The sequence below is a fragment of the Mustelus asterias genome, chromosome 5, assembly GCF_964213995.1.
Source record: "Mustelus asterias chromosome 5, sMusAst1.hap1.1, whole genome shotgun sequence".
In the NCBI taxonomy this organism is placed as follows: domain Eukaryota; kingdom Metazoa; phylum Chordata; class Chondrichthyes; order Carcharhiniformes; family Triakidae; genus Mustelus; species Mustelus asterias.
Genome location: NC_135805.1, coordinates 84,506,931 through 84,523,737, shown reverse-complemented (window position 1 = coordinate 84,523,737; position 16,807 = coordinate 84,506,931). Strand labels below are relative to the sequence as shown.

Genomic DNA, 16,807 nt, shown 5'->3' with positions numbered 1-16,807 from the left:
CTGCCTGATGGATAAATGAATAAATCCTCCAGACAGAGGCACTCGTTCAATCTTTATCCTTTGTTGCGTTAGCTAGTCACTGTTGTCTGCCATATAATGTCAAACCTTAATCAAATCCTCCTCTTTTGGGTGAGGTGATGCAGGCTTCTCACACCTGTGGAAACCATAGTTTACCATGACCCAGCAACAGGTTAGAACTTGGAAATCTTTAACAAAAACAGCGCCAGAAACAGAATTAATAGGTTTGCAGTAATTAAATATCTCCCCTTTAAATGTAGCCAATTGTGGAAGTGTCCATATTTTAACAAAAACGAAATCCTTGCCTCCTTTGTTCACTAACCAGTGGTCAGCTTCTCTCTCCCTTGTCAAAATAACTCCATCCATTAATCATCTTTTAGCTTTCCAGTGAAGGAAGTCAAGTTTCTCCAAACTAAAATCTTGTTTCCCAAATACAGTAAACCTGGAGAGCAGTTGAGTGGTAGATTGGGCTGTACCTTTGATTTTAATCATCCTCTTCTATCCCGCTCCTACCATTTTTCAGCCTATAACATTAAGGCCAAATCCACCCTCCTTGGTGGTGACTAATCCAACATGAACCAACAGTCAAGCCTGGAACAAGAAGTCAAGGGTGGAAAAAAAATTGGGCATTTGACCCTCAGCTCCCCACTTCAGTACCATACCTACAGGAACAAGTATACTGCCACTTCTGTTGTGGTGATGTACCATGAGGTAGAAGTGGTAGACAATACAGTGCAACTAAGTCAAATACTGATTGCAACAGTGATATGAGATTCTAACAAACATTTTAAAAAAACATTATAGCTTCCTTCTGACTTCTGCCCTATTCAGCATAATCATGCCAGACATTTATTGTATAAAGTTGATCTTCGATATTTTTCAACTTTTCATTTCACCAGTTTAAACTGCTCATTCAGTCTTGCTTTTCTGCCTATTTAGTGGTGTCGTGGATAAGTACAATACTAAATGATGTCTTTACCCACTTGGTGAAAGACAAAGCTTTGATTTCAAACTTTAGGGTGAAAAATGTACTTTATATTTGATTTGCACTGTTTAATATTTCTTTTGAAAACAGATGATTCCAGTAAAGCAGATGTTAAAGAGCCGTATGATGCAGAAATTAGTAACTTGTAAGTATCTTAATGTAGTTCTCTTTGACCATTATTGTGGGAGCTAACTTTCTATATTAAAAGTGCTATTGTTATACAGATTAATAGGTTACTTGGCTTGATTAGAGTATTCAAACTTCAAGTCCTCCTTTTTCCTGCAAGTTTTTAGATTTAAAATGATTCATTCTGTTCAAACATAGGAGTGTAGCCATCTGTTGATTATTATGAAGGATTTGTGCGCTTTTTCTGGGAAAACAAGCCAGGTAATTTAGGTTACCCACTCAGTTAAAGTATATTGCCCTCTTTTTTTTTCCCCCTAAACCTGCAACACTTTTTGGTAAAGGCTGTACAAATGATTCATGCACAGTTCATTTGCTGGTCTGTGTTGCATATGTGATGTTGGGAGTGTTGCAATTTGCTTTTGAACATTGATAACTATGATAGCACTCTTTTCCCCCACCCCTACCACCACAAGTAGGAAGTTATTATGAGCATAAGAAATTAACCTTTCTGACATGAGCTAGCCTGCTTATCCCAATCTATTTGAAAATTGATATCCTCCATTAAAACCATTTTATCTTTGTTACACGCTTACCTAATCTCTATTTATGCATTCTACTACAGCACAGCTATCGCCAGGATTATAAACAATTCCCATATAGTCTTAAATCACTTTTTAGTTAAGTCTACCCATAAGTGTATCCATTCCCTGTTTCCCTTTCATTTTATATCCTTTTTTATCATTGAAGTACTAGATATTTTTATCTTTTTGCCTGTTTTAGAACTAATCCACCTGAACCCCCCGACTTAGTCTTTGGACGGGATTGTGTGGTCATGCTTGTCCTGAAATTGTAAAATCCTGCCGAGGCCAATGGATCTTTCCATGGTCTGCCCCTCGCCTGCTGGGACACTTGATCCTGCTTATGAAGGATATTACCTTTCGCTCAAGTTATTGAATTTCCTATCCTCAAATCTATTCTGACCCTTCTGCCACTGCAAACAATTTCTTCTTATTTCCTCCATAAGAGACCAATCATATTAGTTAATGACTCAATTGAATCTCCCCTTAACCTTCTCTGTTCAATGGGGAGCATCCTACTTTTGTTTTTGTCCCGCCACGTAACTGAACCTGTTTGTTTCTAGTACCTGTGCACAGCTATGCCCTACTTTCCACTACTATTGGAGGCCATTGCAGCCATGGGAAGTAAGAACTAGTAAATTACCAGGCAACTCGATTTCTGGACATATCCTGTACCCACCCACCCCCATCTCACCTGAAAGCACTACTTCTTGTTGAATGTAACTTGCTGGAAGCAGTAATGGTAGCAAAGGCACAGAACTTACTCTGGCTGGGAGAATTTTGGGGCCCGTCACTACAAGTGGTTCGATAATACTAACTAAGCTGTCACTTCTGAAGAGTATAGCTACCAAACTATGCTTGTAGTAGGTGGCAAAAGAAACAGTAAGAATGAATAACTTGCTTTGACCTAATTCTCACTAACTTTGAGAGAAAAGACATTAGGAGAGGAGTTGGAGAGAGCGAGCAGATTTGGAGAGAGGGAGAGGACATGCTGTACAAGGTGGAGAGTCTCTGGCAGAGGTAGTTATTGATGCCTCTTGTCGATTACAGCATTGGAGGTGACCAATTAATTGCTAGCTGAAAAATATTTGTTATGCTAAACCTGTATCAAACCTTGGTTGCACCATACTTGTGTAATTCTGGTTGCCATTTTAATGATGGGATTTAAATGCACAGAAGGAGCTTTACCCAAAGAATGGTGAGGAGGTGGAACTTGCTACCATGGAGGGGTTTAAGCAAATAGTATAGATATTTTTAAGGGCAAGCTAGATAATTGAGGGAGGAGGGCATGGATGATTGCATTAGTAAATTTAATGTGGCGCATAAAGACCAACATGAACTGGGTATGCCAAATGGCTTGTTTCTGTGCTGTTTATCTAATGTAATCTTGGACCAAATGGAGATGGATGCTGACCAAAGTTTAAATGTCTAATTTTGATTTCATAGTGTAAAACAATGTCTGTTTAGAGCTTAAGGTTTTGATTTTAAGTCGGTTTGTTTTTGGACATTGGGAGTCTCAATCAAATTTTCAAGCTTTTCTTGGTTCGCCCAGGTCTTTTCAGGGTTCAGATACGGGGAGAAATTCACCATCTTCAACTCTACCATCACCTCAAATCAAAAATGTTAGTGACAGTGAACTCAGTACTTCTGCAGCTGAACTGCTTCAGGATTATATGATGACAGTAAGTTGTTGTACATGGTATCAAATCCACATTTATTATTTTAGTTTCTGCTTTATAGCGATCAAATGAAAATATTTATGCTGTCGACAGTGATTTGTACAGTTTCCTGCCAGTAAGGTGAACAGAGTTGCTGAAAGACTCCTGGACCCATCCTGTAATGTGTTCAACAGATAACACAGCTGTGATATGTTCACTTGCGTGAATGTACATAGCATCCTGGAAACATGAAGATGTGTAATTCCTTTACTCAAAAGGGCCAATTTTTTATAGGTTAGATTTGCTTATCACTTTTCTGTTCTTGGGTGCATGGAAATTTGATTACTTGTACATGGAGTTTTCTACATGGTTTGGCACCTGGGGAGGTGGTGGCATACTGATATTGACACTGAGCTAGTAATTCAGGGACCCAAGTTTGAATCCCATCACAAAATGGAAATCCAATTCAATAAAAATCTGCAGTTAAAGGCCTATTGACTCAACAGCTGGTGTAGGAGGTAGGGTTTGATATCTGGACCATTGGGGTCTTTTCCAGGGCAGATGGAACCTGTACAAGAAGGACGGTTGTATCTAAACTGGAAGGGCACAAATATTCTGGCCGGGAGGTTTGTTAGTGTCACACGGGAGGATTTAAACTAGTTTGGCAGGGGAGTGGGAACCAAAGCAAAGGTGAATTAGCTGAAAGGGAACCAGAGAGTAAGACTCAGAAAAACAACAGGCAGGGTGGGATTGCTAATCAGAGGGTGTGGTGGACTGAAGTGCATTTGTTTCAATGCAAGAAGTATAACAGGTAAGGCAGATGAACTTAGAGCTTGAATTAGTACTAGGAACTACGATGTTGCCATTACAGAGACTTGGTTAAGGAAAGGACAGGAGGTTAACATTACAGGATGCAGATGTTTGAGATGGGATAGAGGGGGATGTAAAAGGGGTGGGGGAGTTGCACTACTGGTTAAGGAGGATATCACAGCTGTACTCGGGGAGGACACCTCGGAGGGCTCGTATATCGAGGCAATATGGGTAGAGCTCAGGAATGGGAAAGGTGTAGTCACAATGTTGGGGGTTTACTATAGGCCACCCAACTGCCAGCGGGAGATTGAGGAACAGATATGTAGGCAGATTTTGGTTAAGTGTAAAAGTAACGGTTGTTGTGGTGGGAGATTTTAATTTCCCCTATATTGACTGGGACTTACTTAGTGCTAGGGGCGTGGATGGGGCAGAGTTTGTAAGGAACATCCAGGAGGGCTTCCTGAAACAGTATGTAGATAGTCCAACTAGGAAAGGGGCCATACTGGACCTGGTATTGGGGAATGAGCCCGGCCAGGTGGTCGATGTTTCAGTAGGGGAGCAGTTTGGGAACAGTGACCACAATTCAGTAAGCTTTAAGGTACCGATGGATAAAGATAAGTGTAGTCCTCGAGTTAAGGTGCTAAATTGGGGGAAGGCTAATTACAACAATATTAGGCAGGAACTGAAGAATGTAGATTGGGGGCAGATGTTTGAGGGCAAATCAACATCTGGCATGTGGGAGGCTTTCAAGTGTAAGTTGATAGGAATTCAGGACTGGCACATTCCTGTAAGGATGAAGGTTAAGTATGGCAAGTTTTGGGAACCTTGGATAACGAGATATTGTGAGCCTAGTCAAAGAGAAAAAGGAAGCATTTGTCAAAGCTAGGAGGCTGGGAACACGCAGCAAGTGTGGAATACAAGGACAGTAGAAAGAAACTTGAGCAAGGAGTAAGAAGGGCTAAAAGGGGTCATGAAAAAGCATTAGCCAGCAGGATTAAGGAAAATCCCAAGGCTTTGTATATATAAGGAGTGAGAGGGTTGGCCCACTCGAGGACAAGGGAGGGAATCTATGCATGTAGCCAGAGGAGTACTTTGCGTCAGTATTCACCAAAGAGAAGGACTTGGTGGATGATGAGTCTGGGAAAGGATGTGTAGATAGTTTGAGTCATGTTGAGATCAATAAGGAGGTGGTATTGGGGTTCTTGAGAAACATCAAGGTGGACAAGTCCCCAGGGCCTGATGGGATATACCCCAGAATACTGAGAGGCAAGGGAGGAAATTGCTGGGGCCTTAAGAGAAATCTTTGTATCCTCTCTGGCTACAGGGGAGGTCCCAGAGGATTGGAGAATAGCCAATGTTGTTCCTTTGTTTAAGAAGGGTAGCAAGAATAATCCAAGTAATTACAGGCCAGTGAGCCTTACATCAGTGGTAGGGAAATTATTGGAGAGGATTCTTCGCGACAGGCTTTATTCATACTTGGGAATAAGTGGACGTATTAGTGAGAAGCAACATGGTTTTGTGAAGGGGAGGTCGTGTCTCACGAACTTGATCGAGTTTTTCGAGGAAGTGACGAAGATGATTGAGGGTAGGACAGTGAATGTTGTCTACATGGACTTCAGTAAGGCCTTTGACAAGGTCCCTCATTGCAGACTGGTGCAGAAGGTGAAGTCGCATGGGATCAGAGGTGAGCTGGCAAGGTGGATACAAAACTGTCTCGGTCAAAGCAAGAAGTCTAACACCAGGTTAAAGTCCAACAGGTTTATTTGTAGCGAACGCCACTAGCTTTCGGAACAGGCTGTTCCTTCGTCAGGTGGGTGGGAGTTCTGATCACAAACAGGGCACAAAGACACAAACTCAATTTACATGAATAATGATTGGAATGTGAGTCTTGCGTTCCATCATTCCAATCATTATTCATGTAAATTGAGTTTGTGTCTTTGTGCCCTGTTTGTGATCAGAGCTCCCACCCACCTGACGAAGGAACAGCCTGTTCCGAAAGCTAGTGGCTTTTGCTACCAAATAAACCTGTTGGACTTTAACCTGGTGTTAGACTTCTTACTGTGTTTACCCCAGTCCAACGCTGGCATCTCCACATCATGTCTGTCAAAGAAGACAGGGTAGCAGTGGAAGGGTGCGTTTCTGAATGGAGGGCTGTGACAAGTGGTGTTCCTCAGGGATCAGTGCTGGGACTGTTGCTGTTTGTAATATATATAAATGATTTGGAGGAAAATGTAACTGGATTGATTAGTAAGTTTGCAGACGACAAAGGTTGGTGGATTTGCAGATAGCGATGAGGACCATCAGAGGATACAGCAGGATATAGATCAGTTGGAGACTTGGGCAGAGAGATGGCAAATGGAGTTTAATCTGGACAAATGTGAGGTAATGCATTTTGGAAGGTCTAATACAGATAGGAAATATACAGTAAATGGCAGAACCCTTAACAGTATTGATAGGCAAAGGGGTCTGGGTGTACAGGTACACAGGTCACAAAGTGGCAATGCAGGTGGAGAAGGTAGTTAAGAAGGCATACGGCATGCTTGCCTTCATTGGCCGGGGTATTGAGTTAAAAAATTGGCAAGTCATGTTGCAGCTTTATAGAACCTTAGTGAGGCCGCACTTGGAATGTAGTGTTCAATTCTGGTCGCCACACTACCAGAATGATGTGGAGGGTTTGGAGAGGGTACAGAAAAGATTTACCAGGATGTTGCCTGGTATGGAGGGCATTAGCTATGAGGAGAGGTTGGAGAAACTTGGTTTGTTCTCACTGGAGCGATGGAGGTTGAGGGGAGACCTGGTAGACGTCTACAAGATTGAGAGGCAAGGACAGAGTGGATAGTCGGAAGCTTTTTCCCAGGGTAGAAGAGTCAATTATTAGGGGGCATAAGTTTAAGGTGCGAGGGGCAAGGTTTAAAGGAGATGTTCGAGGCAGATTTTTTACAGAGTAGTGGGTGCCTGGAACTCCTTGCCGGGGAGGTAGTGGAAGCGGATATGGGAGTGACTTTTAAGGGGCGTCTTGACAAATGAATATGATGGGAATAGAGGGATATGGTCCCCGAAGGGTAGGGGGTTTTAGTTAAGTCGAGCAACATGGTCGGTGCAGGCTTGGAGGGCCGAAGGGCCTGTTCCTGTGCTGTAATGTTCTTTGTTCTAAATGGCTTCCTGTATATAAGGCAGGAAAACAGATGGACCATCCTGCATCGATCTAAGCACCAAAAATGGCAACTGTCAACCCTCAAGTTTCCCCTTACTAACGGGGATAGCTGACCCAGATGAATCCAACAACAGTCTGATGCAGTCATACTCTCCGAATCAAACCTTAGAGATAATGTCCCAGTCACCACTATCACCTTCCCAGCAGAGGTGACTATGTGGGGAGTTGTCTTGGGAGGCCTCAACATGTACTCTGGGTTGGGAGCTTCAATGTCCATTACCAAGAGTAGCACCAGTACAGACTGAGCTAACTGAATCCTAAACGATACAGTTGCCAGACTTCATTTCATCCTACCTGCCACAGATGTATCTGTCCATGACTGTTGCCAAAAGGACTGTGCAGAGGTCACTCCTACTGTTACAAAGTCATGCCTTCACATTGAGGATATCCCAGATTGTGTTGTGTGGGACTACCACTGTGTAAAATGGGATAGATCTTGAACTGATCTAGCAACTCAAGGCTGGGCAACTTTGAGGCGCTGTGGGCCATCAGTAGCAACAGAATTGTAGATCCCCCCCACTCCACCGTTACTTCCAAGACAGGAGATCAGTCCTTGTTCAGTGGGAGGTGCAATCTATGACAGGAGCAGCATCAGGCATACTTGAAAATGAGGAGTCAATCTGGTGAAGCTACAACAAAGTACTACTACTATTAATTTAGGGGATGTGGTTATTGTTGGCTAAGCCAGCATTTATTGCCACCCCTAGTTGTCCTTCAGAACGTGGTGGTGAGCTGCCTTTTTGAACTGTGGCCGTCCGAGATGTAGGTACACCCACGCTGCTGTTAGGGAGGAAATTCCTGGAATTTGACCCAGTGACAGTGAGGGAATGACGTTAGGGCAGCATGATGGTGCAGTGGTTAGCACTGCTGCCTCCCAATTCCAGCCTCTGGTCACTGTCTGCGTGGAGTTTGCACATTCTCCCTGTGTCTTGAGTGGGTTTCCTCCAGGTGCTCCCACAATCCAAAGATGTGCAGGTTAGGTTGATTGGCCATGCTAAATTGACCCTAGTGTCAGGAGGATTAGCGGGGTAAATGAGGGTTACGGGAATAGGGTCTGGGTGGGATTGTGGTCGGTACAGACTCATTGGGCCAAATGGCCTCCTTCTGTACTATAGGAATTCTATGATATTTCCAAATCAGGATGGTGAGTGACTTGGAGGGAACCTCCATCGGTGGTGGTGTTTCCAGGTATCTGCTGCTCTTGACCTTCTGGGTGGTAGTGATTATGGGTTTGAAAGGTGTTGTTTTAGGAACCTTGGGTTCCTGCAGTGCTACACATGGCTGCCACCTTCATTTGTGGTGGAGGGATTGAATCTTTGTGGAAAGAGTAGCAATCAAATGGGCTGCTTTGCCTTGGATTCAGCAAGGCATGAACAATATCCAGGCTTGCACTGACAAGAGGTAAGTAACATTCGCACCATGCAAATACCAATAACCATTTCCAGTAAGAGAGGATCTAACCATCACTCCATGACATTCAATGGCATTACCATTGCTGAATCCCCCACTAGCAATATCTTGGGGTTATCATTGACCAGGAGCTAATTAACTGTATCAACACAGTAGCTACCAGGGCAGGTCAAAGGCTAGGAATCCTGTGATGAGTAAATTTCCACCTGACTCTCCAAAGCCTGGCCATTTTCTACAAGGCACAAGTCAGGAGCGTAATAGAGTACTTTCCACTTACCTGCATGAGTGCAGCTCTAACAGCACCTAGGAAGCTAGTCGCCATCCAGCACAAAACAGCCTGCTTGATTAGCAGCCTATCCACAAACATTTGTGCTTTCCACCACTGACGTACAATGGCAGCAGACACATGGGAACACCACCTGGGAGTTCCCCTCCAAACCACTCAACATCCTGCCTTCGAAATATATTGCTGTTCCTCCACTGTCACTGAATCAAAATCCTGGAACATTCTCCCTAAGGGTGCTGTGGATGTACCTACACCAAATGAACTGCAGCAGTTCAAGAGGGTAGCTCACCACCACCACCTCGCGCAATTGGGGATGGGCAGTAAATGAATGATGCCCACGTCCCTTGAACGAATAAGTAGAACTGAAGTTTAATTTCACTTTTAAAGGTATTTGAATATTTCAATTTTGAATTTTTGTCAGACACCCTGCAGATTTGTTGCATATTTTGTGAACAATGAGACAAGTAGGTTTGGAATATTTATACTTCTATAGGTGTTTCCTATAAATCCTAAATGCCATACTTTGAACATTGTCCAGAATCTAAAGGGTGAGTTATAACTCCACCCTCTGGTATGATAGTTAATTGGTGTGCTCAAGTTCATCCAGCAGAAATTCTGACATTTGATTGTGGCATCTATTGATTAGTCATTTAACTCAAATGAGACGAGCAGTCTTTGGAGTGTTGTGAATATTCTAACATCTCAATGTGAATCATGAAGATGACAAATTTAAGATTTATACTGTGTGCTTAATTGACTCTTAAATATTGTCAAATTTTACATTTGCATTTTACAAACTTTTTAACATCTTATCAAGCTGCGCTATATCCATTTTGGCAAAGTGTCAACATTATGTGCAGCGTGGAAGCTGGATTGGAAATAGTCTAACCTAGGAAATTGCAAAAGTTCTTTGTAACTAATGGCACGCACCTCTTTGCAATTGATATGTTGTCATGATTGAGGAGGAATTCTTGGAGCCGAGATTTCTTTTGCACCCAGTGGGCACTTTCCTTCAAATAATTGAAGTGCTTATACTGTAGCTTCATTAGTGGGTTTGATATCAAATGGAACACTTCCACTGTGGTATCAAATTCAGGTTAAAACACGCTTAATGTTTCATTGATCTCTCTGAGCGCACTTTTTTTTAAAAAAAGTATGTCGAGTTAATTTAATGTTTGGAGTTTGAATATGCTCTTGCCTTCACTCTAAATATTTAAATTCTAGTAGCTGGCAGAGGAGGACTACATATGCATACTACCATGTATGCACAGAAATTTGAAGAGAATTGCAGTTTTAGATGAGCAGTATAGCCAGGATACCACCTGGCTGGATCCAATTCTGCAGCTACTAGTCTCAAACTGATAGCTACAATGTGAATGCAGCACAAGTAAGATCCAATTCATGACCTGGTAAGATGACAAATGGTCAATATGTAGTACCAGTTTTCATTAACTTGAAAGGTTTTTTAGTATTGCACTTGTGTTTTGTAACATTTAATTAGACAGTCGCTTTTGATTTCAGACAGGTTTTTTTAAAAACTCACCTAGAAGTTGAAACCAGTTAAATAATTCAAAAATTTAAAACCTTTTTATTTGCTTCTGAACGTGCACATTTATTGTGCGTTGCTGTAATGTGATTATCCAGTTCTCTGAAGAAAATTTGGTTGAACATATTGGAGTAAAGTTAATTTTACACTAAGACAGCATTGTGTAGGGACTGAATTTATAAGTTTCAGGTCACAATCTCTGATCCTTTGCATGCAATATAATTGTGAATTCTGTTTTGCAGCTGAGAACAAAGTTGACATCTGAAGAAATCCAGAAGTTTGCTATGCTTCTGCATGAATATCGAAACGGTGCCTCAATTCATGAATTTTGCATCAGTCTTCGACAGTTATATGGTGATGGCAGAAAATTTCTTTTACTTGGTAGGTTATAGGACCAGCTCTAGGTTTGGAGTAAAATAGTTGGTTAAAAAAAGTTTGTTTTTTGCATTGATTTTTCTTGATTTAATTTTGAGTAAAAACAAATAATTTGGTACTAAATTGCCTAACTGGAGTAGGCTGTTCAACTCCTTGAGCATGTTTCACCATGCTCTTGGGACATGGTTACCCACCATACTCAATTTTCCTAGATATTCTTGCTCACAAATATCTATCAATCTTGGTCTTGAAATGTCATTTGACACGGCATACACTGCCTTTTGGGAAAGTGAATTCCCGATTTTTGCAAATAGCTGATTTCTGATTTAACTCTGGATAAAAGCAAATTACTGCAGATGCTGGAATCAAACCAAAAGAGAAAATGCTGGAAAATCTCAGCAGGTCTGGCAGCATCTATAAAGAGAGAAAAGAGCTGACGTTTCAAATCCAGCTTTGACAAAGGATAATCTGGACTCGAAACATCAGCTCTTTTCTCTCCTCACAGATGCTGCCAGACCTGCTGAGATTTTCCAGCATTTTCTCTTTTGGTTTCTGGTTTAACACTATTGGCTTAGCTTGGTTTAAAAAATTGCTCAAATACAATAAATTATCTATTACAGACCTGCAGCATTGCAAATTAATTAAAACACAGCACACAGGAACAAAGGATATTGTTCCCACTGACTGAAATAGACATTGAATTTCATGTGTAGTATCATTTACTATCAAAATTACCCATATTCTGCATTTCTTTTAAGGAAATATGTTTTCACTACATCTTTTAATAGCTTTACAATACAACAATAATAGAAAAATGGTTCTTGAGTCAGGTGCACTCTAGGGCCTTCCCAACCACCTGCTTACCTCCCTTTTTCTGACTGGTGGTCATCCATTCTCCCTCTGACTGAAAAATCTTAAACCTTACTTTGTTGTGGTCATTATTATCATGTCCTCTATCTTTTGGTTCATTTGCAAGACTTAGTAGTGATTCTTTTTTGGACTATTGAATTGAGTGACAAAGGAGTATTGCACATACTGTAAAAGCTTAATTCCCTTTTTTCTTTTTGAATATCCAATACTTATTCTGTGCATGCCATAATTTTGTCTGTGTATTTTTCCTCCATCTCTCTTCCTTTAGTCTACAGAGTAGCCTTTTAGTAAAGTGATGGGTCCCTTGTCTATTAACTGAAACCTATTCTGGATTTTGCATCAATCATGCTGCTAGTTGTTTCTACTTGTACTGTTAGACTTCACTAGTACTACTACTCCACTTTCCCCTCCCCTTAGACATGTTTTATCTGGCAATATTTAGTTGATTTTTCACTGCACGTTCCACCAAATTGACATAAGTCTAATGTGTCAGATGTCAGCAGCACTGAAATTTTAATAAATCTGGACTGATATTTTGTTGTGTATCTTGAGTAACCTTTTGGAACAATGCAATGGGATGTGAACTTTTGTATGCAAAAGTTCCATTGAGTTTTGCTTCTGTATTTAAATAGTCATGCCCTTTTTTGTATTCTAGGGCTCCGGCCTTTCATTCCAGAAAAAGACAGCTTACATTTTGAAAATTTCCTAGAAACTATTGGTGTCAAGGATGGAAGGGGCATTATAACGGACAGTTTTGGCCGATATAGAAGAACTTTGAGTAATGCGTCCAATTCAACTACGAATGGCAATGGAGCAACTGCAGGCTCAGATGATCAATCGGTGCCTTCTGAAGGTGATGAATGGGACAGAATGATTTCTGATATCAGCCATGATATTGAGGCCCTTGGCTGCAGTATGGATCACGATTCATCTTGAAATGGAAATCTTTGCACATCGTGTTAATAGCCTTCAGACTCTTCTTATACAGATGTGTTCCTAAATGAAGTTTACTACAATGTGAATATTTAAATCGTTTGAAACATTTCTACACAATGAAGAAATCAGGCCATATAATTTTTAATTGTTGAAATACTGCATATTTGTATTCAAACCTTTTGTAACAAAGCAAATCGCTCTTAGGCTTAATTGTTCCAGTAGTGGGAAAGACCTTCCTTGTCATATCACATGGTTTTGTATCTTAACTACACAAGGTTACATTTTGCAGAATGCTGTGATGACGGGGATGATTTAATTCACTTCTGGGCACATCTCTCATTTTCAGCCCTTAGTTCCATGAAACTGAAGTTTGTATGTTCCATTTCTGCCCGAGGTGTTGCAGCATGAGGTGATATCTGGTGCTAGCTAGTGATACTGCACATTTAAAATACCTGTGAAATTTGCCTGAATGTGACCCAAATAGGCAATGTATTTCCTATTTTCCTCATGGGAGGTGCAGAAGAGCTGGTATATAATTGAGAGAATTTGAGCTTGCACATAGTTGCAGTGCATTATCACTACTGCAAATAACTTTAAAATCTTGATTCGAGACAAGTCAAATAATTCACAATTTTTTCAGACAGAACCTTGCTGCAGACCTTGCATTCTATCAACTTTACTAAAGACTTTAAAAATCCCTACAAATGTTTGCCATTATTCCTGTAATATCTATGATCTGCTTTGATTTCCAAATATGGGAAAATATCTATCAGTTTAACTTGTAGAATTTTAAACAAAGGGTTAATGTTTATTGACATGAACAAAATAGGGTGCACCATAATGGTGTGTCTGTAAATTGATACTTTTTAAACTCCTTTCTATTTCTGCACACCCAATGCAAATATTTTTACATTTAAATGCTAATTAAAAGTAAGCACTATTTAATCATGCCCATTCAGTTGCAAATTTTTCATGTAGGATGCTGTCTTGACTCTTACCCATTTAATGAGAACTAAAGGGAAGAAAATCTTCATGAAACTTCAGCAATGTAACTTCAAAATTTGAACAGTAGCCCCTTTATTTGCTGTATATAGACTGCATTTGAACTACCCTTTTTTAATTAGTCTATACATTTGTTTATTGATATCACTCGACATTTACCAGTAGATGTACTGTATTGTATGTGTATATGACAATGTGCAGTGGGTAGAATATGTGAAATTAATATGCAGAGCATGTGAAAACAAGAAAACCTCAAGATCAACCTGAAAGAATGGGATCTGCTCGTACTGCCAGTATAATGGCCCTTGGACCCACTTTGGGTTAATGTACATCATAGCTGCTTCAATAAGCCATCTATTATTTTGATGTGAAGCAACTTGGTAGCAATACTTCAAGTGCTTTGATTTTATGCTTAAGTTGTAAACTGAACTGCAATATTATACTATAATAGCAATACGTGTTAAATCCACTGCAATATTCCTTTTCAAAGTTGATGCTATTTTCTATTTATTGTGTCATAACTTCAAATTTGAACGAGTTGAAAACCAATGGCATTATACTGGCAGGCTGCATGATGGGTTTCCCAGTTTGGATGCCAGGAATTATTTGTATGTACCCAAGAAAGTGGATGAGTGTGTTTGTCATTGCAGTGATTGCCTTCTATTAAATATTGAAAAGAAGTTAGGGAAAGTACAACTGTATTAGTGGAAGTAGATGTAAATGTTTGGACTATTCAGGTACAAGGGGGGTGGGGTGGGGATTCATGCTGCCCACTCTGGATATGAATATTAGAAGTCTGTTGTTTTCTGCATCAATTGCCATTGAGATTATACCTTGTTTGGCTGTTTGTTTTGTTACATCCCATTTGACTGAAGTTATCCTTGTATATTTATTTCCTCCAACCTGCTCAGAAATTTACCCATTTACTTACAACTTTGCTTTCTTGTGTTTTAGATGTGCTCATTTACAGTGTATAGAATACCTGCAAAAACAATTCCATTTCAAGTTTGTTGTAGCACTAAAGGACCTGTGTGCGTGTTTCAGAAAGTTTTATTCTTTTTTTTCCCCCCAAACTATAGACTGTGAATTCTGGAGAATGGGTGGCCATCTTCAAACCACTCTCTCTGCTTCTGACCAACTAATTCGGGTGTTGCTGACGTGCAGTCTGCTGTTTTGTTCCATTGGTCAAATATTTCACCTACTCTCAAATTATCAGCTGAGTTATCTGACGCAACCCAGGGGTTCAAAATGAAACTGAACGAAGGCTGAGACTTCAACCCAGGTTTGCATGCAGTCTAACCATGCAAACTGGTTTACTCCAGTCACTCATGTCAGTTGAACTTTCGTCTTTGTACAGAATAATTTGGGTTTTCATGATCTGGTTTGTTTAAACAGTGAAGCTCATGAGCTATGGTAAATCATAGCTGACTGTCAGAGTTACTTTTTCCAGCAAAGGTGGTGAGAATCATTTGCTCTTGGTATTCTGATTCAACTGAGATCACTTAAAGTGAAGTGGACAAGATGAAAGTTGATGCCTTAATTGTAAACCTCTTTAAATCACCAACTCTATTCTGCATAGAGCCATCTTCTCAGAAGGAGAACAATAATTTCAGGATGGTTCGAGATGTGTGATGATTTGGAAAAATGAGGTCAAGAATTTTCTCTAAAACCGAAATTAGCAGTATTATAGTTTGTGATTAAGTTATAGGATAGTACAGTGAGAATATTTCCTGATGCCTGTTAAAAGGCACCACAACAGAACTTAACTTATCCTTGCTCTGGGATATTTTGGGACTGATTGTACACTTCGCACTGGAACATGTGAAATAGTTCAATGGTCAGTGAGGCATGCTAGTTTGTTTTCATACAATAATTTGAATTTTACTCCCTGAAATTTACCTGCAACATCCATTATTCGCTTAATACAGAACCTGGCCATGTTTGCCACAAATATTAATCTGGTAAATATAACTCCCTCATCATGGGGACTATAACTGTTTCAGCGTAAGTAGCAGAGCTGTAATATTCCAGACTAGGTCAAATGCATATTTATTTTGGGGTCTATTTATGTCCAGTCTGTTTAATAAAGAAGACTTTGCATCTTTATGATGTTTTTGTTTGCATGTTCTATCTAATGCTGATCAAATTGGGTTTAAATACACTTTTTTAACATTACACCAAGCTCCTTTTTCATAATTGTTGATCTGATATCTTAAAATTGAGAAGCTTTTTAAAGTATTAATGGAACAATCCAGAGGAATTGCCATGTATTGATCAAATTGATGTGCATTGGGGCTTTTTTTCTAAATATTGATTTCCACCGCTAACTTGACTACTCTTCCATTCACCATGCTGTCTGAGGACTCTGTTCCATTCTCCCAGTGTATCTGTCACACTTGTTCTGACAATGCCATGTTTCGTTCCCTAGAAACACGATGGGGTTCCCCTTTTTCTCACATCTTCCTCACCAGTCTCATTCAACAGATCATTTTCTGCCAACACCAAATACATGTTCCTTTTCCCTTGCCATTTTCTCTTTCAGCATTCTGATGGAATGTTTTCCTTCATGACTTCCTGGTCCATTCTTCTATAGATCTTCCCCCAAAAGCTACCACCCTTCCATGTACTGGCGGTGTCACATGCCTTTTCAACACTCTCCTCCATCCTTTGCCCTGAATACACATTCTAGCTGAAATTGTAATTTACTAGTACTTCAAATTTAATACAATGTTCACTGACTGCAATGCAGTCTTTTAAACTGAGAGAGAAAATGTAGATTTGGCTGCATGATTTGCTGATCACTATATAATCTGAACCTGTGATTCTAAGCTTCCAGTTGCTTGCAATATTAACTATTTTATTCCTTCCTGGATATGGATATTGCTAGCTAAGCCAGCATGTGTTGCCCATCCCTTATTGCCCTTGATAAGGTGATGATGAGCCACCTACTTCACTCACTGCAGCCTGTGTCTCATAAGTATACCCACAGTTCT

At 40.3% G+C, this 16,807-nt stretch overlaps 1 protein-coding gene across 3 annotated transcripts in view; it reads left to right on the top strand.

Moving 5' to 3' along the window:
• Nucleotides 1-16,807, top strand: part of LOC144493660 (cerebral cavernous malformations protein 2 homolog) — a 440,921-nt gene that overhangs the window by 57,103 nt on the left and 367,011 nt on the right. For 2 of the 3 annotated variants that reach the window (XM_078212948.1, XM_078212947.1), the window contains exons 7-10: nucleotides 1,094-1,148; nucleotides 3,260-3,389; nucleotides 10,874-11,012; nucleotides 12,532-16,616. In XM_078212948.1, coding sequence (XP_078069074.1) covers nucleotides 1,094-1,148; nucleotides 3,260-3,389; nucleotides 10,874-11,012; nucleotides 12,532-12,812 — 605 coding nt within the window. In that variant the 3' untranslated portion in view covers nucleotides 12,813-16,616. Of the gene's footprint in view, nucleotides 1-1,093; nucleotides 1,149-3,259; nucleotides 3,390-10,873; nucleotides 11,013-12,531; nucleotides 16,617-16,807 lie in introns of those variants that run through there. The other variant, XR_013497771.1, reaches the window with a different exon arrangement.